Raw genomic sequence first — 25,009 nt, 5'->3', positions numbered from 1 at the left:
CCTTCTGCTTTTTCTTTTAGGACTTAATCCAAAAACAGGCAAACACATAAACTATGCGCACTAGTGTCTCGGCATTAATGAGCGCAAAAGTGCAAGTAAATGGGGAAGTGCAATCCACAAATGCTGCCCTCAAGTCTACACTAAAGCGGATGTTGATGGTTAGAACATGATTTAGCAAGTATTTTGACAGCTGAAGTGTAATTTTAAGTTCTTTAAAGCTAAAACCACATTTTCTGTTTTTAGACTTTCAGATGTTTCTTTACTTGAGATTTCTTTTGTCTTCCACGGTAGTAACAGGAATTTTTGCACACACACAACCCCCTCCCCAACAACGGCATTTTAACACTGAAAAAAACAATTAGTCCACGGATCAAGAAAATAACTGCACTCCACGTACACAGGAAGCTCGCGCGCGCGCGCACGCACGCACTCTCTCTCACACGCGCACACACACAGCCTTTCTCTTTATCTTCATGCTTCCGGCTTTCTAGAAACTTGTGCCGTGACTGCAGTGGCCTTTTCAAAAGCAACAACTATAAAATTACACTGCAATTAAAAAAGAAAAAAGAATCTCAATTAGAACATCTGCACTTCTTCATCTTGACATTTTCACTAAAACTGTTTGCCTGCTTCATAAAACCACACACACACACACACACACACACACACACACACACACACACCCACACACACACACACAGCTGTTCCCTCTTACATTTTAGCACCGTGTTATGACCTTCTCAAACCTGCTCACACAAACTTATGAAATTATCTGCTGCAATTTTAAAAAAAAAGAGAGAAAAGCAAAAGAAGGAATGAATGCTTTTCGAACGTCTGTCTAACAAACCTGCCTGTTTTTATCATGCAGAAGGGGATTGCTATAAATTACAGACCATTTATAAACAGGCGTTCAAACAAAGTGATTTATGAGGAATGTAATTTCTTTAAATCTAGTTTCTTGTGTCTGTGTGCTTTAATGAACTGCATGTGACTGCCTTAACCTGCCTGCTGCTGGTTTCTTTTTACTATAGCAATGATTACATCTGTAGACTTTCTGTTTCCATGATATGTATGTAAAATATGATTGCAGTAGCATAAAAAAATTATGCTACTGCAATCATATTTGAAAAATGTAGATGTGCTTTTTTGCCTAAGGCCTCAAAAGGTATTTGTTCAACCTCACCCAGCAGGGACAGATAAAGTCCACAGAACTTCTTAGAAAGAAGCTCATTTCAGGATTTCTGAGAAGACGCTTCAGGATCAGCGCGCTCTCCTGGGTATGGTTATGATTATGACGCAGCATATTTCACATATTACTCTGCTTCCAAACTACCACATATGTCTGAGCGATGGCTCTTAGTATTATTGGAATAAATATTTTAAAAAGCCGGACAGGATATGCCACAGATTTTACAACAATACGCAAAAACCCAGCGTCAGAAATCATCCTTAAACAGCCCTTATTTGGCCATATTCTCGTAAATGAAACAAGATATCAACACCTACATGCATTGGAGTGTAAGCTGCAGGCCGATGCAGGGATCTCTTAGATACATTCCCGGGAAAATAAATACCAGGAGAGCTCAAATAAGCAGAAATGTAACTGCAAATGAACTATAGTTTAATCTAGGGCTGCATGTGTGCAAACAAGACACAAAAGAGCAATAAAAGTGAAGATTATCAGAAGTCACAAACTGAAGCACAATCAGCTTTTCTCTGTCTCTACGGCAGTCTTAACCCGGTTTATATATATTTTTTTTAGTTTATTGTCACAATAACAACTTGTTTTCTCGAGCGTAATTACTCTAAAGCTCCTAGAAAACCTCTCGCCGTGTTTTTCCACCAGGATCGAGGGAAATCTATATTACTGGAAATAGCCAGTGAGCATTCCTATTATCTTTAATGTCGAGGCGGTGAATTCCCAGAATGAAGCCTCTGTCAGGGCCGCCCGGCGGGGCGGAGTCAAGCTCTGCAATTATTCCTGGAAAGCGACTAGGCAGAAGCTGCCGCGCGGTTCCTGGGAGCGGAGCGCAGGTTCAGCGAAGGCGGGGAGCCGCCGGGTGAAACGAGGGGAGAGATGCCAGAGAAAAACAGCACGGTTCGGGGCGGTTGTCCTGGGAATTAACCGAAACACAAAAAACCCCACACACATATATGTGCGAACCCGGTTTGTCCGTCGAAGGAGCGCTAATAGAGAAGCTGTAGCCCTGCCGCGAAGCGAAACAACCGGCGGCGGTTGGAGCGGAGTGGGAGTTGGTGCGGCCGGCGTGACGTCAGAGCCGCCGGTGCTGCGAGTTCTCAGAATAGACTTCTAGGAAACGGTAAATTTTAAAAGCCAAGCCTTTACACTCTGTCCTTCACACATCGGGATCTCATTCTGGCGACAACACACTCCAACGCAGTGCTGCGGAGAGCTGAGCTTTACAGTAGAGCCGCTTTTAGGTCGTTTCTATTATATTTTATTGTTGTTCTCCTCTCTGCTGATCAGTGTTAAGGACAGGAGCAGAGCCTGTTTGCGTGCGCGGAGCTCTTCGGGTTACAATCGAGCTATTCATACATGAAACCCATGTCACCGCGGATTGTTTGTTAGCCAGATTTTTATTTTTTTCCTTCCTTTTTCTTTAGATACATTTTAGTCTCTGTATGTTTTGATTGTTTTCTGGAGAAAGTCTGATTGGATTTAAGCCCAGAGAAGTGAAGAAATAGAATGATTCTTTGTGTACCCGGGTGAGTTGACTTTTCTTTGTGTCTCTGCTTTCTCTTTGCTCGTCATTGTAAAGAAACCCAGCCGGGAAATTTCAGTTACACACACATATATATACACTTATATATATATAAATATATAAGTGTAAAATTGCCTTAATTATTATCATTGTTGTTCAGGTGAAAACAAGACAAATGCAGGCCTGTTGCAAGATCTAACGTAACCTTTAAAAAATACTAGTTATTAGTAGTTCATTGTTTAGATCAGCAGTAAAAATAGGATAAAATGCGATAAAGTCAGTTTTTTGAAAAATAAATAAATCAGCCAAAAAATATTAAAATTCCAGGGTTAAAAACAAGGAAGCTGTGATAAATCCTCCTGCTGTGTTTGTTTATGTCTGCTAACTAGTATCTTCCATCTGATTTCCAGTCCTGGAGCTCTTCTGCCCACTACCCCGTCCACTGAATCCCCGCGGGGTATGCGGGCAGGAACTGCAACTCCCACCCCCTGCTTCCAAAGCACCAGTCCACGATGGGACCCCACAAAAGATCTGAGGGCCATTGCCAGCAACTTCTGCTACCTAGAAAATTCAGGTGTGGTTTAAAACATGCTTCACGTCCTTTTCATTCCAAAAAAAAAGGAGGAAAAAAAAAAGCATTCCTAAAAATCCTCGATGTGTTCCAGGTATTGTTTGGTACATTTCATTATCTGCTCTGAGAGATTAGTTGATTGTTCATTGCTAAGTAAACATCAGGCTTCATGCAGGACAACACGATCTGTTCACGGTGACTAATATTTAGGAATTTGTGTGTGTAGGATGGTACTGGGGAGCTGTGACTGCAGCCCAGGCCCACACTGCTCTTCAGGAGGCATCTGAAGGAGCCTTTTTGGTACGGGACAGCAGTCACCCTCTGTACATGCTGACCCTGTCGGTCAGAACCGCGCGTGGCCCCACAAGCATACGGATCCAGTACAGCTGCGCCCAGTTTCTGCTCGACTCCAGCTCCCCGGCCAGACCCAGCCTGTCATCCTTCCCCAGCGTTCCCAGTCTGGTGCAGCACTACATGGGACCAGAGAGAAAGGCAGAGGAGGGAAGAGTGGAGGAGGAGCCTCCTTCAAAAGCCTCTCAGCAGGGCATCCAGGAGACCACAGTGGTACTAAAACTCAAGCAGGCTCTGTACAAGCCCCAAAGCCTCCCCTCTCTTCAGCACCTCACACGCCTCGTCATTAACAGACAAACTGACTGTCCCGATCAGCTACCACTCCCAAGGCCCCTGCTGCGTTACTTACAGGACTATCCCTTCAAGGTCTGAGGGGGCGGAGGAGGAGGAGAAAGAGGAGAGGAGGTTCACTGAATCACTATTAATGGCTGAATCTCAGCTTAAGGGAAAAAAACAACAAAAAAACCAACACTTTTAAGCGGGTCCTTTGTGCCCGTAAAAGACATTGCTGCTTCAGCAGTTGGAGGCCAGTTGCAAAAATACTGGACACAGGGTGATGTTTTTGGTGACAAAATGTGTACAAATTCAGTTAATCCTGCTGTGTCTGGTTTCAGACTTAAATTGTTGAGGACTGGATGTCGAAGCACCCCAGGAAAAAGGAAAACAACAACAACAACAAAAACTTGTGAGAAACATGAAGTACTGTACTCTGTTTTATGATGGATGTGGAAAATTGTCCATATCTTCTCCCCTCCCTCATCAGTTCAAGATGTATATAGTTTCCTGAGAAGTACACTGATTACACTGAGACATCTTTTATGCCATTTTATTTTTGTTTTCTCAGTACAGCATCTTTTTGTACCTTTTACATGTGTACATTTTTCTATTAAAACCACCAGCTGGACTCTTGGCGTGTCATGCTTTTACATTTGTATCCACTTGTTATTCATCTGTGTTGTTTGAAATGCCAAACGTTTCTGTTGTGTTAAGGCTTGCGATCGCCATCACCAACCCCCGCATGACGACTGCTCTTGTGACACTTGTTAGGAAATATTTTCCCTTAAATCACCTTTGAAACACAAAGACTTAGTGGCCTTTAAACTCTAAGTATGCGAGAGAAGCAGATTGTGTGAGGAAGTAAAGGCCGTGCTGCGTGAGCTTTTGCTCAACAATGCACGCCGCTTGCATCTGAGTCAGCGAGAGGACAAGCTGAGGGGAGGACCGTTCGTCAGCGGATTCACAGAACTACTGAATGCTTCCTGGGAGGAGGGTGAGCTTCTGAGAGGGAGGGTTCCGAGAAAAGCTTCGGTAATTACCTTCAGCTTTGGAGCCTGTGTTTTTTTTGTGCCATCGTGCACACATTTTTTATTGTGACGCAGGATGTGATCACGACTGTTACTAGATTAAAAGTGCAGCGGTGACATGAAAACAATGCGCGCTTGTGCAAATTATGAATGCTGGGTGTTATCAGATCAGTGTGAGCGCGTGCTTGGTGGTTCAGTGGGGGTAGGGGAGCTGAGGCAGCGGCGACCTGAGCTAAAGCCAGCGTAATAGGATCTTAATTTCTCAGTCCAGATCCTGCTTGTGGTCCTTGTTTGACTTCTTCCTTCTGAAGGATGCAGAATCGAGGCCTAGGAAACACAAAAAACGAGCCGGCGTCACCGATGCCCAAACCCCAGACCCCTTAATCAAATCACAGCGATGGCCCTGAAAGTGGGCTCACGCAGAGTGATTTCATATGAAAACTGATATTGATGTAAAGCAGTTTTATTGAACAGACCTGCCGGTGATGTCATGCCGTGCCTCCTTAAACTGCAGCCCGTCCACGTTCCCCTCCACCCACTGTCGAATGAGTGGGGGGTGTCTGGGGTCCACCTCCAAGTAAGCACGACTGTTTCTCACCAGGAAATAAAACAAAAAACCCACAGAAATGGGGTAAAAATTAATCATCAACAGGACTCGATTTTGAAAAGTAACCCTGAGATGAGAGCAGCACATGCCTGGAAGTGCATTCACTGGAAGTCTTTTAGAAAGCTTAACACATTAAAGAGGCAACACGATACATGTGTTTTTCAGAACACGCTGTTCTTGTGACAAGGCGCTTTTGCCTTTAGGAATTGAACACAGGTGTGTCCGTCTGTGTGTGAGAGTTGGCTTTTTTTTTTTTTTTTTTTACCCATAACTGGACAGAATCTGGGGAGCCAGGGTCAAAATCTGCTTGATCACTTTCAGGCCGTCTTCGCCTCCGTCTAAAGCAGCCGGGTCTTCAAATCTGGGGAGCAGCACACAGCAAAAGCACACACTGTAAAATAGATACAAACATCACATATTTTAAAATGTTTTCTAATGAAATCTGATAAGCTTATTTATTAGATTTACATTTTACATGCAAATTACAGCTAAAAGTAAAGGATGAGTGCACATTTCCTTCACTATGATCATTTCTTCTAATTTAAAGATCCCAACATTGATTAAATGGTCAGCTACTCATAAATAACATATATTAAACAGTATGTTAATATTGTTATATTGGTTTCATTGTATTTATTAAACAGCTTTAACAAATACAATGTTTAACAAATTGTAACAATTGTACAATTTTTTATAAATACAACTGTATTTGTAAGCAACCTAAAACAGTAAATTCTGCTTGGTTTTATATGCCCAGAGATTATCTTTCATAAATCTTTTATAGTTTCATATATTTCCACCTTCTCCTATAAACCCAACAGATGAATGCTTAATGACATTGTAATTACTCACAATTATTTAAACAATACAACCTTAATAGCTCACTCTAAAGATTTGTACATTCTGCATTTAATAACAACTTTTGCAAATCCAACTGAATAAAGCTTTTTTTTTAATGTTAAACATAGACAGGTTTAATATATATAAAATGAGAATTTAGTCACCTTAAAATTTCAGGTTCAAGGGACACCATGTCTTCTGAAAACAGGTACGGAGGGTTACTGACCAAAGTTGTAACTGGCCTAATGAGACTGAGTAGAGTTTCTGCATCTGATAAAAAACAAAACAAAACAAAAAAATCTTTTTTATCAGCAGAGGGATCAGCTTTGTTATTTAGAAAAAAACATGCAAAACTTTCACTGACCCTTCATGACATCGATGTGATGAATCTCTAATCTATCCTCAAGTCCCAATCTGCAGACGAAAATCCTTTTTCAGATTTTATGAAATCTTTATAACAATGTAATGTAATCTTTATAATAAAAATAAATCAATGCTAAAGGACATTTACAACATAGTTTTCATGGGTTGTGCTGCAATTACCTTAGTGCGTTCTCTCTTGTTAAATCCACTGCATCCTGGCTCTGATCCAGGGCGACGCCTTTAAGCTGGAAAACAAAACACAAGAACTAACTTTACGCAGAAGTTTTCTCTCTGTTTTCCTGTATTTGTATGCACGGGAAAATTGGGACATTTTTACTTCTTTATAATCTGATAACAGAAGAGAGTCTAAAATATGCAAACACAATATCACAGTATAACTGGAGTGCATGTTTGATCAGCTGAGATGAGAAGATGTACATGTGATGTGCGGATTGCAGCTTATCAACTGGAAATCTATAACTAATGATTTATCATATCAGTTATCCTATTGATTTTTTTCCCTGTTAATCAATGTGGCTCGGCTACAGGGAGGGGTGGAGCGGGGGGTTCAGTGTGTTGTGTCAGGGGAGGTTGACCCACACAGCTGTTCTCCATCATCGGGTCATGCCTTCCCTATTTCAGGAGGATGCCGGGACCGGACAAGAGAGCGGTGTGTGCTGCGCAGAGCGAGGCAGCTGGAAAGCTGCACTTTAACTCTGTAAATAAAAAACACTCAACAAACTGTAACACTGTGGTTGTCTGGTCCTTCGCCATTACAGTCTATTAATAGTAAATAAATAAGTCATCACTAAAAAATGAAACATAACATATGGTCATCACAAGCCTCAAAAAAACACTCAATTAGCTCAGCCTAAAGAATCCACTGTCAAATGTTCTTTAGAATAACTAAATGACACATAAAAAGCTGCAGCCTTTGTATCAATACTCACTGTTAGGTTAAGGCAATTTATCTATTTAGGCTTAAGCTGACAATAGTAGTGAGCAACACTTTCCAATGGCTATGGGTCAAAAAGCTCAAACAGCAGTTTGAGTGTATAAGGCCATGACATTCACCTGTGTCAGTACCTGACGTTCCCGAGGTGAGCATGGTGTTCCATTCCTCCAGAGGAATTTATTTAACTTAGAGAATTTATGCCAGGATTGAAACTTTTCTCATAACACACGACTGCCCACCAACTTACGTTGGTGTTTTTCATAATTTGTAATTTTTCTCTAACTGATGCATCACGTTCAGCATCTAAACAAGCTGACATTTGCTTGTTATATGGGATTAGTTTCAAAAATGCTTGGTGCTACAGGAAATGTCACAACTTCCTGAAGAGAACATGAAAGTCTGTACACAACGTTACTGATTGCAAAGAGGATCCTGATCAAAACCACAGATGTTCAAAACACAACCTCATCTGACAGATGTTGATGAGGAAGAAAAAACGTCTGGGTCTTGAGATTTTGCAGACACAACCACTAACCGCCAGACATTCAGTTATTAGCTCATTTGGACGCATGACCGTCATGGTGACAGTGTAGGATCAAGCGAATAAGGTCCCGGTCACACAGGCTTAAAGACCTGCCAGTGACCATCTGGCAACCTCCTGGTCATGGAGGAATAATGAGTTTACCCTGACCGATTGCAAGTGGTTGCTGAAGGCTGATGGCAGTCGCTGGGAAAATAACTGTTAAAGCTGCAGCCACTCATGCCTAAAGACCGGACTTTTTATGGCGTTATTTTTGTGCCACTATTCTGAGCGCACATAAAAAAGTTTTTTGCAGGTGCAAGTGTTGCATTTTGAGGAGAAATTTATTTTGAGCGAAGAAAAGCTACATTTGAGTGAACAAAATTCATTGCTGCGTGCAAAAACTGTGTTTGCTATTATCCCCACACACACACAATAGCAGCCCCTCTCGCTCAACATTTCTGCCCCTGCGCATTCAACTCTTTCTGTACGCCGTGTGCCACAAAACCAGCCAATCACAGACTTGGATGCAAAAAAATCTGATTGGCTATTTTGGTCTCCAATCAGCTCGAAATGACGAAATGCAATATCCCAGAATCCATTTCGTCCAAACTCAAACGAGGCAGTGGTGGAGTTTGAAATATCACTCTTTCTGGGTTACAAACTAAACTTTTAGGATATTTTCATACGATACTGGTTCTGTGTAAACTTCAAAAACCTGCTCGATTTATCAAGACATCACATATTTGCAAAAGTGCTCTAATGTTTTCGGAGATGCCTGTTACCCACCAGCTGACCGCATAGCTGGACTGGCTATTGCGCATACCGGACATTTGCCCGGTGGGCCGATGGTGATCTTTCATTTTTATGTTTGCTTGTTTGTTTTTGTAATGGTATAAACAATGAAAGGTGGTGGATTAGCCAATTGGCTAATCAACTCTGGGCTGGACCAATTACAATACATCCTTACTGAGGTGAAAAGGAACGCGATTAGTCCCGTACTTCAGCTAGAATGAAAAAAGACACAAAGCAGGAGTTATTCTGTGTTTTTGCTGTACAACTGCCTGTTCTTCTCTCATTCTCTCCCCTCCCTCTCTTGTTGCTACTTCAATCATGAAACTGATCAATGATCAGCTGATGTCTCTCTTGTTTGTTTATCGCCCACTTTGCACCAGAAACAGGAAACCAGCGGATGTTGCGCTAAACAACACCAGCACGTTTAAGCTTGATAAGCTGTTGTTAGAATTTATTTAATATTACTTTCTAGTATCAGCTGATGTTTGCCAGAGCCCCACCTGTAAAAGCTGCTGGTCATGATATCGGTTTGGATATGTGGTGACAGGGAAACATGAAAGTGATACAAATCATACATATATACCAACAAGACAGTGTACATCACTGTGACAACAGCGTTTGTTTTAATTGAAAAGCTTTATGGTTTTTCCTACAATACCTGGTGGTGTAGTTGGCCGATTATTTGTCAGTTCAGCCTTATACTATGTTTAACCCGAGTGACCACCCGGTCAGCTGGTGGGTAACAGGCATCTCCGAAAACATTAGAGCACTTATGCAAATATGTGATGTTTTGATAAATCGAGCAGATATTTGACGTTTACACGGCAACATTCTCGCATGAAAATATCTTAAAAGTTTATTTTGTGACCCAGAAAGAGTAATATTTCAAACTCCGCCACTCTGTGTTCCTCTGCCACTGCCTCGTTTGAGTTTTGGACAAAATGGATTCTGGGATATTGCATTTCATCATTTCGATCTGATTGGAGACCAAAGTAGCCAATCAGATTTTTTGCATCCAAGTCTGTGATTGGCTGGTTTTGTGGCACAAATATAACGGCGTACAGAAAGAGTTAAACGCACACGGGCAGAAATGTTGAGGGCTGCTATTGTGTGTGTGGGGATAATAGCAAACACTAAAATACAGTTTTTGCATGCAGCAATGAGTTTTGTTCACTCAAATGTAGCTTTTCTTCGCTCAAAATTAATTTCTCCTCAAAATGCAACACTTGCACCTACAATTCTTTTTTTCACGTGCGCTCAGAATAGTGGCACAAAAATAAAGCCATAGACTCTGACCCCTGACAACCACCTGTTGCTAGGGAAAAACATGTATTCTCTGACTGGTTGGCACAAAACTCGTTGTGATTGCTTTGTGTTACAGCATATTGCTGTGATCATAGTTTGAATGGAAGTGACAGACCTGTCTACAAACTAGTGCGAATAATTCGATGATAAAAAATTCTCGACACAAATTCTTTGACTCGATGCTTCGTTTAACACTTGGCTCTGAAGCATGTGTTAAACATTGTAAACGCAAGTGTTTCCCCCTCATTTGCGACTAAAAACAGTCCTACAATAGAGATATTTCATCACAGGATCCCTAAAAATAACTATGATAATAGTAGTAATGATAATAGATTTTAATATTATTTTCTGACATTGTCTTCTAACGCTATATTTTGCTACAGTAACTCCTCTACTGAAGAGTGAAAACTGCCCAGCGTTGTTGTACGTTTTTCGTTGCTGCGGCAGAAAGAAGATGGAGAGGCAATTTCATGACACAAATAAGTGATGCAGACTCAAAACAAACTTTAACTGAAATATAGCAAAAGTGCAAACTGTTCTGATAATGCAGGGGCGATGTTGTGACTTCTCTAAATAACGTCAAAAATGTTAGCTAAAGTAGCCAAAGTCACTCGAAATTATTAGCTAATTGTAGCTTTCGGAGCCATTAGTCTGCTGGTATATCGCTAGCTGCCAGCAAAAGGGGCTGATGTAGTTTATTATTTTAGTTTGTTATAGATGTCTATTCCTGTTCTGTGCTTCATTGTTTGTCTACAGTACAGCTCCAAATCCAACTGAGAGCAAGTCAAAAGGAAATCACTGTTACATTCAACCTTTGGTTGACAGCATAAAGTCTCAGAGAGGAGCAGAGAGGGAGAGGAAGGGAGAAAAGGAGAGAAAGAGAGAAAAAAATAAGCAGGCAAGAGTGGACATGTATATTTCAAAGGGAGTGTAGCTTCTGTTTTGCCCATTTTCTTTCATGACGAAATGTTTCTCCTTGTGTCTAGGATGGTTCTTTCCAGGTATTCCAGATTCCTCCAACAGAATAAACATGTGCAGTTAGTGGGGTTAGGTTAACTGTGAGTGTGAATGGTTGTGTGTCAGTGTTAGCCCTGTGACTGTCTGGCAACCTGTCCAGCGTGTATCTCACCTCTCGCCCTATGGCATGTGGAATAGCCTCCAGCCTCCCCAAGATCCTGACAAGGATAAGTGGGGGAAATTGGATGGATGCATGGATAATTTTATCTTTGTGTGCTTTCCAGTAGCACACTTAAAAATGTCAGTGGGTGTTCTAAAGGACATATTTATTGATATGAATAGTAGCCTTGGAGAGGATTCCTATCACTCTAAACATGGCTTGAACATGGCTGCCACTATATTAATGTGACAAACTATAAATCTATTCTCCACTCTTGAATTTGCAATACGTTTCACCCAGTCAAAATCAGTAAGCCTCCAGAAGTTTTAATTATTTATTAAAATATGCAGATGAACTGTTAACTTAGTCTGATACCAGACTGGTTAAATTATGCAGCGTGCTGAAGGTTGACGGCAATGTCCTAAATAATACCTGCAATAATATCAAATATTGCGTTAGTTAAATTGCAAAAATATTTAAAAATATAAAAATGAAATCTTTTTTCAAAAGCCAACAAAAGTGCACACAGGCCATAAAACTCCGATCCACTGACCAAAGGGTTGTTAGGTGGAACACTGAATTATTATTAATATTAATGATTAAAATCTACACTATCATAACGTCTGGATTTAGCAGCACAAAAACTTGCCTCTTGTTAATGTCAGAAATCTTTCCAAGAAAATAAAGGTACATTTTTATGCCTTAGTCTGGACTTCATATATGTCTTATTTTATTTAATTTGAGAATGTAATTTTAATATTACACGTGCACACCGTCAAAGGGTTTATTTGGTTTGTTTTTTTGGTTTGTTTTTTGACAAATGTATGCAGTTAAAATATAAACATTGCAATTTCTAAAATGGAAACTAATGAAGTGAGGTGTTCCGGGCATGTCCCACCAGGAGGAGGCCCCGGGGCAGACCCAGGACACGCTGGAGAGATTATATCTCTCAGCTGGCCTGGGAACGCCTTGGTGTTCCCCCGGACAAGCTGGAGGAGGTGGCTGGGGAGAACGAGGTCTGGGCTTCTCTGCTTGGGTGGCTGCCCCCGCGACCCGGCCCCGGATAAGCAGAAGAAAATGGATGGATGGAAACAGTTAATTTTGAAAGGTCTGTGTTTATTCTCTTTTGAATATTTATTATCGTTCATTGATATGACAGAAGTGTTTCTTATACGATTACTTATTTCCAGTCTGAATCACACTATTTCAATTTTTTTACCGCTCAGCTCGTAGTTAGCGAGTATTTGCAGACAAACATTAAAAACTTTGACGGCTGTCAGCTCCACCCCTCACGACACATCAACTCCTGTCAGTTGCACACGTGGTATAAATGTAAAAATGTATACTTCAGGTGACCTACTTCTCGAGTTATCGCATTCACAAGATTTGCAGAAAACCTGACCTCAATGAAATTCAATTTCAATCAGTGAGGGTAGAAATGAGAACCAGTCATAGGAATACACATTTTTCCCTAGCAACCAGTGGTTATATCACGACCAATGAGAAACCTCAATATACTGCATATATTTCACTGTTGTAATGAAAAATTTGACTCATTGTCAGTGTATTAAGACCCAAAGTGAGGGGTAATACATTAATAAGTTAAACAGCCTTTTTCCTGTGGGGTCCCTTATTGTAATTCCACTCGTCTGAAATCTTACGAGAAGCACAAAATTCTACCTGAGGCAGACTCTTCAGCAGGCTAAGAGAAATGGCACCAGACCCACATCCCACTTCCAGGCACGTAGGCTCCGTCTCAGCAGGCACTCCCATCTCAGTCTTCATCTGCAGATCATTGAGCACCAGCTCGACCAACTCCTGCATCAGCAAAGACGAAATAAAAATCACATTTCGGCTTATTCGTGATCATTTGCTGTGTCTTCACTGCGAGCATGCACTGCCTCGTCTTTTCTTTTACCTCCGTTTCAGGTCGTGGTATGAACACAGGAGGCCTCATCTTCAGCGTCAGGTCCCTGAAGTCCCACTCTTCAATCACGTACTGCACGGGCATCCTAACCCAAACATGCAACATTGTAAATATTTTAATTGAAAATCACTTAAATGCATATAGAGAGATCTATGCACAAACTCACCTGGAGAGACGTTTGGTGCAGAGCTTCCATATCTGCTCTGTTTGTTCTCGGCTGAGAAACTCTGTTAATCTCTCCTGCTCAAGACTTTCTATCTGGATAAAGAAACGCTATGTGAACTTGATCCACGTTTACTGCATGTCAGTGCAAGTGCTGAGGCAATGTAGATTTTGCAAGTTACAGTTTTAGCTCCGAGGAGATGAGCAATGATGTACTGGCTGGACTGCTCAGGCTCCGTCACACCTCTCTCCTCAAAGCGCCTCTTCCATAACTTCACCGCCTGAAGTGGTGTAATCCTGCCTGCGGGTAAGGCTGGAGCGCTGCATGTACGGACAGCTTGGGACTTCCAAAGTACCTAAAAGCATGACATTTAGGATTTATTTTTATAGCGAGCATTATTGCCTTTATTTTGATAGTCAAGCAGTGTGGAGTAGAAAGGAAAGAAGGGAGAAAGGACGAGGGAAGGCACACAGTAAAGGGCTGAGGGTTGAACTCAAACCCAGGCTGCTGAGTTCTGAACCATATGGCACATGTTCACCAGCTCAACCAGGGAGCCAAACTGGCACCTGTCGCATTTAAGTTTAAATAAAATTTCCAAGTATCCAGAAATCAACTGCAGTTTTTTAATACTGATGTTAGACTCCCATTAAGCATTTCCTCGGGGGAATTTCCAGCAACTTTGGAAATCATTACGATTTATTTTAGATCAAACCTCAGACACCACTCACGATTACTCATAACACGTGTCTAACTGACAAGTCATAAATAATTTTCACTTCCTCCCTATAACCAAGGGGTTAAGAGGGAATCTGTAAGTCAAGTTAACTTACATTAGTTTAATGTAATCCAGTAGGAGAGAAGTGTTATTATTAGTTACTGTATGTGTATGGACAATAATCCTTTTATTTATTTATTTGAGTTATTCAAGCTTATATAGTATTTATTTAGTACAGGTATAAGTTATGTGCCATGATAGATCGATAGATACTTTACTGATCATCACTTTACTGATCCTAAAGGGGAAATTACTATGTGATAGTAGCAGCATAAAGAACTATAACCTACAATAAAATTGCTTGAAAGTACCACGGGCCCATAATAAAGGCCTTATAATGTGAAGTAGTGCAAAATTTTATATGCAACAGCGATTTTAAAAAATGAAGCAAAGAAAGACAAATAAATACAAAATAAGGCTGGGATTGTGCAAAAAAAAAAAAAAAATTATACTGGCATATAGAAGTGCAAACGGCTTCAATAAATAACAAGTACAATTTCAAATCCAACAGACAGCAAGCAGCAGGAAGGTTTGATACTGATAAGTCTGAGGAATACGGACAGGTGTGTTCGCCTGTCAACAAGCAGGAGAGCTTTTGTAAATCTTTATCGAGAACTGCAGGAATGTTTTCCTGAAGGCTTGACTCAGTCTGAGCTCTGCTGCCTCTGTGTGTGCCTGCCACTTTATTTTGTTAAAAAGAAGATAACAGAAAACAGATTTGGTCCAGTTGCGTCAATGGAAATCAACTGATAAACACATCAAGAAACTCATTTGACCTGGTCTGTGCTTACAGGTGCGCCAGTTTGTAATGTGAGTAATATTTCCTTAAGCAGGCAACAGGAACAGGTTTGGACTGTTGGTTGGTTTTTAAAGTCTTGACACTGTCATGTTTTTGTTTGTTCAACACTTTGGACGCAACGTGTCGACTTCCCGGAAAAAAACAAAACAAAACAAAAAAATTGACCAGTTACCTTTGGTCCACTACTCCTGCACCCAAAACATCTGTAGTAGCTTGTACTCAGCGACCTTCTCCACATGGTTAACAGTATCTTTACATCGTTATTCATTGGGTTTCCGGAGTCTATGCGCTCTCGGGCTGAACTCGCTGCATGGCGGCAGTAGTCTGTTAGATCAGCATGCTACACTTTACGGTCCTGTATGAAATTCAAACATTTTTCTGTGTCGGAACAACAAGCTAACTGGCAGGGCTCGTACTGTGTCCTACACGCGGCACAGAGAGCGACTGCGGCGCAGTCTGCGCAGCGCTGACACCACTGAACGACGTTGCCTTCACGGACTGTAAAACATATAAAGCTACACCGTCACATACGTTAAGTCTGTAAAGTAAGATGGTAAAATAGCATCTATAAATGTAAAAGTCATTAGCAAGTAATAAAAGTAATATTACATTTGGTAAATACTATTATTCGAAACCTTTAAATTGTCTAAAAGGGAAATTTTCCTTAGTGTTGCGCAATTGTTCAGGGCCCAATACTTTAAAGCGTTTTTATACGACAACAGAGTTCGTGTTACTTTTATATTAATTTTAAAACATTATTGGTGCTACATACGCCACGACTTCTTCTGTCTTATTGTTGCCTTTACAGTTTTTGCGACGTCAATTTTTATTCTAAAGCTAAGTTACTGGGTGTCCCTGAAGGCGATATTATTGTTGTTCTTCCCTGTCTGGTTTTTGCATGCGTTGATGTGTCGAGTTATTGAATAGTTTGATGCCTGGGTGACCATAACCTCTGCTTAATACATTAATAACAGATTTTATAGGGCGTCTTTTAACTTTAGACCTGCGTTTAAGTACCTAAGGACGTCGCTAAGTTGTCTTTAAACGTTAAAGCTATATGCTAGCTCATGCTGCTGTAAATAAACTGGGAAGATCCACAGTAGACACACAGGAGATACCTTGTTAACGCACTTTGGGGCAAGTTAATAGGACTCAGCAGGGTTTACACACCTCTGGATTAGTTCTCCATGAGGATAAAATCTATGATGGGCATGCCCACTCGGATAGAGTGTATATTTTTCAGCGAATTTCATCCTACTCTGGGTCCCAAGATAACATATCAGGTAAGTGTGCAGATGGTCTGGTAACGTAGTTTTATGTTATTTATTTATTTTATAGCTACTGTCGTTATGATTATCTTTGTAAATGCCCCAATTGCGAGCTTGTTCATGACTGAGTGTGTTTTAAACGTGCGAGGCAGGTTTTTAATCCTTCATAGTCATTTGGCATTGACATGTACTCTGCATAATCCTTCTGAGCCCATGTATCGTATTGGGTATAGTTTGTCATACTGTGTCCTCTCCTAACAGGTTCCAGAAGAGTACATCTCACGGGAGCTCTTTGACACCGTTCAGGTTTATATTATCACCAAGCCAGAGCTACAAAACAAATTAATAACAGTGTATGTAGTCTTATTCTGCTCGTCTGTCTCCCTGCCTTGTTTGAAGTCCTTAGTATTTAAATAATAGTGTATTAACTTAATCAACCAATCTCTTTTTTTTATCTTAGCACTGCAATGGGAAAAAAGTTAATTGGCTGCCCAGTGTGCATCGAACATAAGAAATATAGCCGAAATGCCCTCCTGTTTAACCTCGGCCTTGTTTGCGATGCCCGAACCAATACTTGCAGCCTCGAGCCTATTGTTAAGAAGCTATCTGGATACCTTACAACTCTGGAGGTAAAGAGTATCACATTTTCACACGTTCACGTGATCGCTTTCTTCGGGATGATTTCTTAGAGATTTTCTGTTTTGTTGTGTTGCAGCTGGAGAGCGGCTTTATATCCAAAGAGGAGAGCAAACAGAAGCTTTTACCCATTATGTCAACTTTGTTAGAGGATCTTAATGCCACGGGAGCCTGCACCCTACCCATTGGTATTATTTGGCATCTTACTGGCTATAAGTTTTATCTGTGGCAAGGAGCAATATATCTTTTTAATATATAGCTGTGGTCAGACGTTTACACACATTCATCATGGGCATGAATGTCATGGTAATTTTGTACTGTTTCATTGAACTGTTCTTTTTTCCAGGGTGGAATTATTTTAAATCTTTAATGACTTAAAAAGACAAGAATTTGGCACACAAGTTAGAACTTATTTTGGATGTTCTCTAATCCACACAGGGCCAGAAGTATATACATAACTTAAATATACACACTCACTTAAATCTTTTAATAAGTGGTGCTGACGTTTCTACAATGTCTTTTAACTCTCTGAGACTAACTTCTTGTTAGTGATCATGATTTACATGATTTTTCTGGTACGTTCTCTTTTCCAGCATAAAAATGCTTGTTTGACATCACCCATTAGATTGCCAATACTCAGAACAATGGGTGTAGGAAGGGAAATTATAGATTTCCCTTCCGCAAGTTTGACTGCAGATTCCAAGATAATCTGTTTAAACAACTACATGTAAGTCCAATGTATTCTGATGTGTCAACACTGCTGAAGTCTGGAAGATTGTCACCATCACATAAGAGGAAATTGGTTAGGATTTTCAGGAACAGAACAGGAACCACCAAGGCTCAAAGCAGCCATAAACAGGTGCCAACTAAGAAAGAAGCCCCTACTCCATAGTTGACAGCTGCCCACACAGATAAGCCAAATGCTTTCTGGAGAAAGGTTTTATGGACAGATGAGACAAAGACTGAGCTATAGTACTGTAAAAAAGTAATTGCTCCCTTCCTGATTTGTCACATTTACATGTTTTAGATCATCAAATAAATTTTAATTGTAGACAAAGACTAAAGACCTGAGTAAATACAAAATGTACACAGCGTTTACAACTGAATCCTGTACAGTCTGTGGGTTTTAGGCTGTGGAGGTCCAAAGTTCAAATGTTCTTTGTCCTCCTACCGTCTACTTTTATAGCTAGGTTAACGTAAATATGATGTTGTGTAATTAAAAATCAGTACATACAGACGCTGCAGAGACTTAAAGCTGTTATCTGGGTAAAGTTAATTACTCCATCAAATATGTCTTGATGCATGCTCAATCATCCAGGTCAGTAAATCCCAAAAGGTTGATTCTGCTCATCTGGATGTAGCGTTTTCAATGGAAGAAATGTTTCGTCACTCATCCAAGTGATTGCTTCAGTCTCAGCTGACCGCAGGTCTTTGATCAATGGGCATTTATCAGTGGTTGTTGATCAATGGTCATGACAATTTGCATATTAATGATCAAGGAACTGACCTCACAGCCCATTGTTCATTCAGTGGGCTGGTTTCAGTAATTGTGCAAATGTACTGTTTATAAGGTTGGAGAAACCTGCAGTCAGCTGAGACTGAAGAAGTCAGATGAGTGACGAAACGTTTCTCCCATTGAAAAGGCTACATCCAGATGAACAGAATCAACCTTTTGGTACTCCATCAAATACATATTAATATTAGACAATAACTAGAGTAAATACAACACGCATTTTTAAAGTACATTACGGATGCATGCTGTATGTTCATTCCACCCTAGAAAAAGAAAAGCTCAGAGAAATCTTTAAAAGCCCAAAATTGTAATGATCCATGTACTTAGTAATAATGTGACATGTGCTCTGTTACTGTGCTGCAGATCATACTGAAAGTATCATAAACGATAGAGCTGCAGCTGCTCTACTAGACAAATCATGTGATTACGGCATTTCTAAATGAACTCAAGCATCTAGAATAGAATAGAATAGAATAGAATGGCCCATTATGTTCATTGCACACGTACAACTAAATTGTGGGTCCTCCACACCAACTGTGCCGGAATAGAATATAAATAGTAAGACAGCAGGAATAAATAACAAGCAGGAGAAATATATACAGGGCAAGATAAAAGATGATGAGGGTTACTCAGGCCATGACTCTGGTTGGTTGGTGGGTGGGAGGGTAGGGGTGGGGTAGTGTTTGTCAACAGTCCGAATGACCCAGGGGAAGAAACTGTTTGTCTGGAGGCGTGGGGCCTGATTTACTGGAGGTTTCGACCAGAGGGCAACGGGTCAAACAGGGATGGCGGGACACGAGGAGTCACCTGTGATGGCCCTGGATTTCCTGAGGAAAGAGGATCTCCAGGAGTGGCAGAGAGCAGCCAGTTATGTTTGGGGCAGTATTAATTACCCTCTGCACAGCCTTCCTGGTTATAGTAGTTGCCCCTGCGTGGCAGACATCCAGGCAGTAGGAGAGCACACTCTTCACTGAGTAGAGCTTTGTTATGCATTATGTTCGCTAACAACAGGTTTTCCAATATCTCTGATAAGCCCTTATCAGCCAACCAACATGCTGGCTGGGTTATGGCCCAAAGTGAAATTATGTGGTTGTTTGGATTGATTAGGTAAAGTCAAGACAAAACAGTGCCACTATGCAAGCGGCTTTGCTCTGACTGTTACTCTTTTTAGAAATTCAGAGATGGGAAATGCAGGCTGATGTTTCTGAGTCAAAAAATTTATTTAAGAATTTACCAGCTACAAATAGGCAGTATTCACATGTTGGTTGGCAGCAACAGTGTTTGTTTGTTTTTTAAACTGCTCTTACTCTTGTTTGTTGTATCCTTTTTAAGATGAGTCTAACACCATTCATCTAAAGCTGATTCAGCTGCGAAAAGACCCCCCAATAGTTCAGGAGTACGACGTGCCAGTCTTTACCCAGTGCAAAGACCACTTTATCAAGTCTCAGTGGGATCTCACCACTCAACAGGTAGGCTTTCAATGTCAACAACCTCTGGCTGCGGCTCTTGAGAGGTATTTGATAGCACTCTAAGAAGTGCTTGGAAGAAAGATCAGTGTTTAAACACTTATCAGCTGTGCTGGAAGTGATATAAGCACGTTTTTATATCCTTTGTTTTATGATTTGAAAGAAGGCATTAGTGCAAGACAAGATGCCCTTTATTGGTACAATACTGTTTTATTGCTTTTATGAGTTAACATGTTTACAGCATTTAGTTACACAGTAATGCAAAAAGCACTACGTGCCTCTAACCCTTATCTATTTGCTGCTAACTGCAGATTCTTCCCTACATCGATGGATTTAGACACATCCAGAAAATTTCTGCTGAAGCAGACGTTGAGCTGAATCTTGTTCGTATTGCAGTGCAGAATCTCCTGTAAGTATTTTTCAGTAAATACAGTTGTACTCTTTAGTAACCTCACACACGTACTGCTTCATCCCACAACTTTGTTTCATGTTGTTGTTTTGATTAACTGATAAACCAAGTGTGAACGCCTCTGTAAATGCAGAAGTTTTAATAGTTCGCTGTGGACCATTCAGGTGGGAGCTAACACAATCCCACAATCTTCCCGGGACTTCTTGTAGGTTAACATCCCAGCAGATTCACTTCAAGGTCAGGTCGTACAGTACTCAGCGAAACCTTTAACACAAACACACACACACACACACACACACACACACTGACAAGAGCTCAGTTAGCATGTTAAAGTTGATGGCAGCACAATTAGAAAAGACTGAAGAAGTATGGCTTGTTTGGAAGGACTGCTTCTCTGTAAAAGGAGCATGGTGGCACAGTGTAGGTTTGCAAAGTTGGATCTGAACAAACCACAAGACTTCTGAAACAATGTCCTTTGGAAAGATGAGACCAAAAGTGTTGACATTTAACCAGAATGCACAGCGCTGTTTGACAAAACCCAAACACGGCATATCAGCACAAACACCTCGCACCAGCTGTCAAGCACAGTGGTAGAGGGGTGATGTTTTGAACTTTGCAGCCACAGAACCCGGTGACCTTGCAGTCATTGAGTCAACCATGAACTCCTGTGTATCCCAAAATATTCCAAAGTCAAATGTGAGGCCATCGGTCCCAAAGCTACTGTAAGGCTTGGCCAAAACTGGGTTATCTGACAGGACAATGATCCAAAGCACAGCAGCAAATCTGCAACAGAATGACTGAAAAATAAAAGAGTCAGGATGTTGCAATCACCAGTCAAAGTCCAAACCTCAACCTGATTGAAGTGCTGTTGTGGGACCTTCAGAGAGCTGTGCATAAATAAATGCCCACAAACCTCAGTGAATGGAAACATTATAACACAATGACGCGAGAGACTGATAAAGTCATAGAGACAACGATAAGCTGAAGTTATTGCAGCTAAAGGTGGTTTTTCAAGCTACTGAATGAGGGGGGTGTACTTGCATTTTCACTCTGTAGTCAAAATACACTTCAAAAAGATGTATTTACTTCTCTTTTTAACTTCACAGGTACTATGGTGTTGTGACTCTGGTGTCAATTTTCCAGGTATTAAACTAATTTCACATCACACATATATGAGTGTAGTGGAACAGTTTATCAGGGACCATTAGGGCCGATGTTAGTTTTAATTGAGAAGTTGTAATTTTTTTTTCATATAATTCCTTCTGTGTTCTGGAAATGTTTTGTTTTTTTCTGTTTTTGTGAAAGTGAATTTTCTTGTGCAGAAAAACTTTTTTTTGGGGGGGGGGGAGCAGTACAGGTTGTAAAGCCGTAAAGCAAGCATCGGTTCTGAAGGCCATTCTGATAAAAGGGTTCATTTATTTCAAAAGAAAGCCAATTTATATATTGCACATTGCTCTCTATGCACCACTTTGAATACAGAATATTAGGGCAGGTTTTTTAAGTGAGGGAAGGCTAACTGTGCAAGGCCTTTTATTTAAAGCTTTAATTTTAATCTTTTCTTCTTTTTTTTAACAAATACATTAAATTATTGTCTCTAGTCTTCTGATATTCTGCTGTAAAAAGCAAGCTATTAAAAAGTGGCTAATACTTCCTGATGACTTGTTCTGGTTGCCTTCATGGGTCTTTCTCTAGTACTCTAATGTGTACTGCACCACCCCAAAAGTCCAGAGCCTCATAGATGACAAGTCCATTCAGGAGGAGTGCCTTAACTACGTCACTAAGCAGGGTTAGTTGGGGTCATGACCATTAAAACACGTGTTAATCTTTATTTATTTTGTGACGTTAACTGTGCAGCTTTGCCCTGTCACTTTCAGGTCAGAAACGCGCGAGTCTGAGAGATGTGTTCCAGCTGTATTGTGGGCTAAGTCCGGGAACAACAGTCCGAGACCTTTGCTCACGCTACTCACAGCAGCTTCAAAGGGTCGACGAGAGGTTAGCGTCGCTCAAATGATCAGTTCCTGAAAAGACTTAGCGCTCCTGAAAATTCAGGTCAGAGTGGCACTGGCTCATACTGTATGTGTGTCATGTCACTCGTTTCTCCTAAGGAGGCTGATCCAGTTTGGACTAATGAAGTGTCTTATTCGACGGCTGCAGAAGTATCCCGTGAAGGTGATCCGCGACGAGAGAAGCAGGCCTCCTCGACTCTATACCGGTTGTCATAGTTACGATGAGATCTGCTGCAAAACAGGCAGGGTTTGAAGCCTTCTTTGATTGTTGGACAAAACTTAAGAACTGATGGTGTGAAACAAGTGTGCTTACAATGTCCTGATTTTACAGGGATTACTTACCAGGAGCTTGATGAACGTTTGGAAAACGATCCTAATATTGTCGTGTGCTGGAAGTGATGGGGCAGAAGGGTACAGCAGTGCCTAAGCAGCCAAAGATGCCTTGAACTAGAGAAGGAGGTTTCTTCAATTAACAGAGAAAATAATGAGTAGCGTTTTGCAGTTTTCTTAGCTTAGTTTTGTTCAAAAAAGAAAAAAAACTTGAAAGATTGGATATCACACTCATTATGTGGCTATACAATCCATTCATTAAATGGAAAAAAGGCTAAAAATATCTATTTCACGTGGGTTTCATACTTCATACATATTTTGCTATCTTTATTGCTTTGACTCTACTTATAACCCCAAATTCATGTCATTTCTACTGCACAAATAACATTCCAACATAAAAACAGATTGCACTGCCACATATCCTTTAGCTGATTCTACTCATTCCTGGAGGGTTGAAGATCCCTTTGCAGTTAGTTAATGCAATGTTATTAGCATTTGTATTTGAATTTGTACTTTATTTATATGCTGCATTTTTGCTCTAACGGAAGCACTGAAAGCGTTTCTTACTGCAAGATACATCCACCCATTCACACACAGATAAGGGCAGTTTCGGTTCATTTTTTTACCCAAGGATATTTAAATATGTCTGACCTTCAGATTAGTAGGTGATGAAACATATTATTTATAACTGTTTACAAAATAGTAAAAACTTTTTAATGTAACTTAGCGGCAGTAAAATTCATCATGGGAGTGAAGCCCTGGAACAAGCAGGTACAGTCTTATGTTATCACACTGTGAAGAAAATATTTGAAATAAAATGCTTTGAAATTACACCCGCCATTAATATGTTTTTAATAATAATTTCATGTACTTTTATTTAGAAGGATGACTTGAATTTCATGTTTGCAAGTACTTTTTTCACTACCATATGCACTCACCTTAAGAAGCACACCGGTTCAGCTGCTAATAAGATAACACAAATGTCTAATTAGCTAATCACGTGGCAGCAACTCAATACAGACTTGTACTGAGACTTTTGTAGACCTGACAAAGTTCACAGCAAGCATCAGAATGGGGAAGAAGTGACTTTGAATGTATTATGGTTGTTGCTGGTCGGAGTATTTCAGAAACTGTTGATTTACTGGGATTTTCCTACACAACCATCACTAGTGTTTACAGAGAATGGCCCAAAAAAAGAGAAAATATTCAGTGAGCGGTACTTCTCTGTGCATAAAGGCCTTTACTAATCCCAGAGGTAAGAAGAAAATGGTCAGACAGCTTTGAGCTGATAAGAGGGCTACAGTAACTCAAATAACCAGTCGTTACAACCAAGGTATTCAGAGGAGCGTTAATGAAAGCACAACATGCCAAATCTTAAAGTAGATGGCCTACAGCAGCAGAAAACAAAGCATCGGGTGCCACTCCTATCAGCTAAGAACAAGAACCCGAGGTTGCAATTCACACAGGCTCGCCAATTTTGGACAACAAGACTGGAAAAATGTTGCCTGGTCTGATCTCAATTTCTGCTGCAACAGTCCAAAAGTGGGTCCAAACCAGTACTAACAGGATCTATCTAATTGGTGATTTAACAACTTTCTGATATGTACAAACTAGAGTACATTATACGTAAAATAATTTGTTTTGACCAACAACATGAATGATTTAATCCAAATAGTATGGTCTGATTGATTTTTGCCATGAGGACATTGTAGACAGGTGCAGCTGCTACACATTTTTATTTTATTGAATAAAATTCAGCCCTGAAGGACAGACCGTTTTAGTAAAGACTAACTTCATCCAAGGGCTGTGAGGAAAAAAGTAGGAAAGTCACCATCATGAGTCACCTGCAGGTTAGGCTGTCTGTCTTTTGCTGCATACTCTGGAGTATGAGCAACAGGGGAAACTTCGAGTCACCAAAAAGAAAATCACTGGAGTATGATGAAGACATCCATTAAAAAGGAACTAGCTACTCTAAAAACTTTAAAACCAGTTGTAACAGGGTGAAGCTGGTAATCAGGTTAATTTACAATAAGCTGGTTATCATAGTTTTGTATTTTACTTTTTATTCTTTTTTTTGTTTATGTGTTCAGCATTTTCTTGTTATCCATTCATTTTAGTTTTATTATTACCATCCTGGTTGAGTTTGAACATTGAACCTTGGGCTATTGTGAGAGTGTAATGGTTCATTTAATGGATAAAATCCTCCTCAGCCTATGAGCAGACTATCGTCCACAGGTCTAGTATCTTGATATTACTAGGACCCTCT

The 25,009-nt window shown here is 40.5% G+C and overlaps 3 protein-coding genes across 7 annotated transcripts; 2 read left to right on the top strand and 1 right to left on the bottom strand.

Moving 5' to 3' along the window:
• The first annotated feature begins 1,979 nt into the window (after nucleotides 1-1,979).
• cisha (cytokine inducible SH2-containing protein a) lies at nucleotides 1,980-4,549 on the top strand. 3 transcript variants are annotated; one of them, XM_005724573.1, is made up of 4 exons: nucleotides 1,980-2,321; nucleotides 2,626-2,727; nucleotides 3,134-3,297; nucleotides 3,521-4,549. In XM_005724573.1, exons 2-4 carry the CDS (start codon nucleotides 2,708-2,710, stop codon nucleotides 4,015-4,017), a joined length of 681 nt encoding a protein of 226 aa, XP_005724630.1. In that variant the 5' UTR covers nucleotides 1,980-2,321; nucleotides 2,626-2,707; the 3' UTR covers nucleotides 4,018-4,549. The 3 variants fall into 3 exon arrangements, with proteins under 3 accessions (XP_005724630.1, XP_005724631.1, XP_013764057.1); XM_005724574.1 differs by lacking the exon at nucleotides 2,626-2,727; XM_013908603.1 differs by lacking the exon at nucleotides 1,980-2,321 and having other exon boundaries at nucleotides 2,328-2,727.
• hemk1 (HemK methyltransferase family member 1) lies at nucleotides 4,052-15,575 on the bottom strand. Of its 2 annotated transcripts, none has more exons than XM_005724575.1 (11): nucleotides 15,288-15,575; nucleotides 13,723-13,896; nucleotides 13,545-13,636; nucleotides 13,370-13,463; nucleotides 13,132-13,269; nucleotides 6,940-7,004; nucleotides 6,761-6,810; nucleotides 6,561-6,666; nucleotides 5,822-5,947; nucleotides 5,426-5,536; nucleotides 4,052-5,276 (listed from the first exon to the last, which is right to left on the bottom strand). In XM_005724575.1, the coding sequence occupies exons 1-11, from the start codon at nucleotides 15,381-15,383 to the stop codon at nucleotides 5,204-5,206; spliced, it is 1,125 nt and encodes a 374-aa protein (XP_005724632.1). In that variant the 5' UTR covers nucleotides 15,384-15,575; the 3' UTR covers nucleotides 4,052-5,203. The 2 variants fall into 2 exon arrangements, with proteins under 2 accessions (XP_005724632.1, XP_005724633.1); XM_005724576.1 differs by having other exon boundaries at nucleotides 5,822-5,917.
• nprl2 (NPR2 like, GATOR1 complex subunit) lies at nucleotides 14,938-23,574 on the top strand. 2 transcript variants are annotated; one of them, XM_005724578.2, is made up of 11 exons: nucleotides 14,938-15,126; nucleotides 16,645-16,736; nucleotides 16,844-17,012; nucleotides 17,099-17,207; nucleotides 19,865-20,001; nucleotides 20,310-20,407; nucleotides 21,514-21,550; nucleotides 22,100-22,193; nucleotides 22,282-22,399; nucleotides 22,513-22,655; nucleotides 22,745-23,574. In XM_005724578.2, the coding sequence occupies exons 3-11, from the start codon at nucleotides 16,851-16,853 to the stop codon at nucleotides 22,810-22,812; spliced, it is 966 nt and encodes a 321-aa protein (XP_005724635.1). In that variant the 5' UTR covers nucleotides 14,938-15,126; nucleotides 16,645-16,736; nucleotides 16,844-16,850; the 3' UTR covers nucleotides 22,813-23,574. The 2 variants fall into 2 exon arrangements, with proteins under 2 accessions (XP_005724635.1, XP_005724634.1); XM_005724577.2 differs by lacking the exon at nucleotides 14,938-15,126 and adding an exon at nucleotides 15,937-16,398.
• Nucleotides 23,575-25,009: the final 1,435 nt, after the last annotated feature.

The sequence above is a fragment of the Pundamilia nyererei genome, unplaced genomic scaffold, assembly GCF_000239375.1.
Source record: "Pundamilia nyererei isolate P.nyererei 1_Seehausen unplaced genomic scaffold, PunNye1.0 scaffold00012, whole genome shotgun sequence".
NCBI lineage: Eukaryota > Metazoa > Chordata > Actinopteri > Cichliformes > Cichlidae > Pundamilia > Pundamilia nyererei.
The sequence above is the reverse complement of the archived record's forward strand: the minus strand, read 5'-3'. Positions and strand labels throughout refer to the sequence as shown.

Coding starts and splice junctions, on each gene's coding strand:
- hemk1 (XM_005724575.1), bottom strand. CDS start 15,383: ATGAATAACGATGTAAAGATACTGTTAACCATGTGGAGAAGGTCGCTG. Junction 13,270..13,369: donor TACCACGACCTGAAACGGAG/GTAAAAGAAAAG, acceptor TTGCTGATGCAG/GAGTTGGTCGAGCTGGTGCT. Junction 6,667..6,760: donor TCACATCGATGTCATGAAGG/GTCAGTGAAAGT, acceptor GTTTTTTATCAG/ATGCAGAAACTCTACTCAGT.
- nprl2 (XM_005724577.2), top strand. CDS start 16,303: ATGAGGATAAAATCTATGATGGGCATGCCCACTCGGATAGAGTGTATA. Junction 17,013..17,098: donor GATACCTTACAACTCTGGAG/GTAAAGAGTATC, acceptor GTTGTGTTGCAG/CTGGAGAGCGGCTTTATATC. Junction 22,656..22,744: donor TGAGATCTGCTGCAAAACAG/GCAGGGTTTGAA, acceptor CTGATTTTACAG/GGATTACTTACCAGGAGCTT.
- cisha (XM_005724573.1), top strand. CDS start 2,708: ATGATTCTTTGTGTACCCGG. Junction 2,728..3,133: donor ATGATTCTTTGTGTACCCGG/GTGAGTTGACTT, acceptor TCTGATTTCCAG/TCCTGGAGCTCTTCTGCCCA. Junction 3,298..3,520: donor CTGCTACCTAGAAAATTCAG/GTGTGGTTTAAA, acceptor TTGTGTGTGTAG/GATGGTACTGGGGAGCTGTG.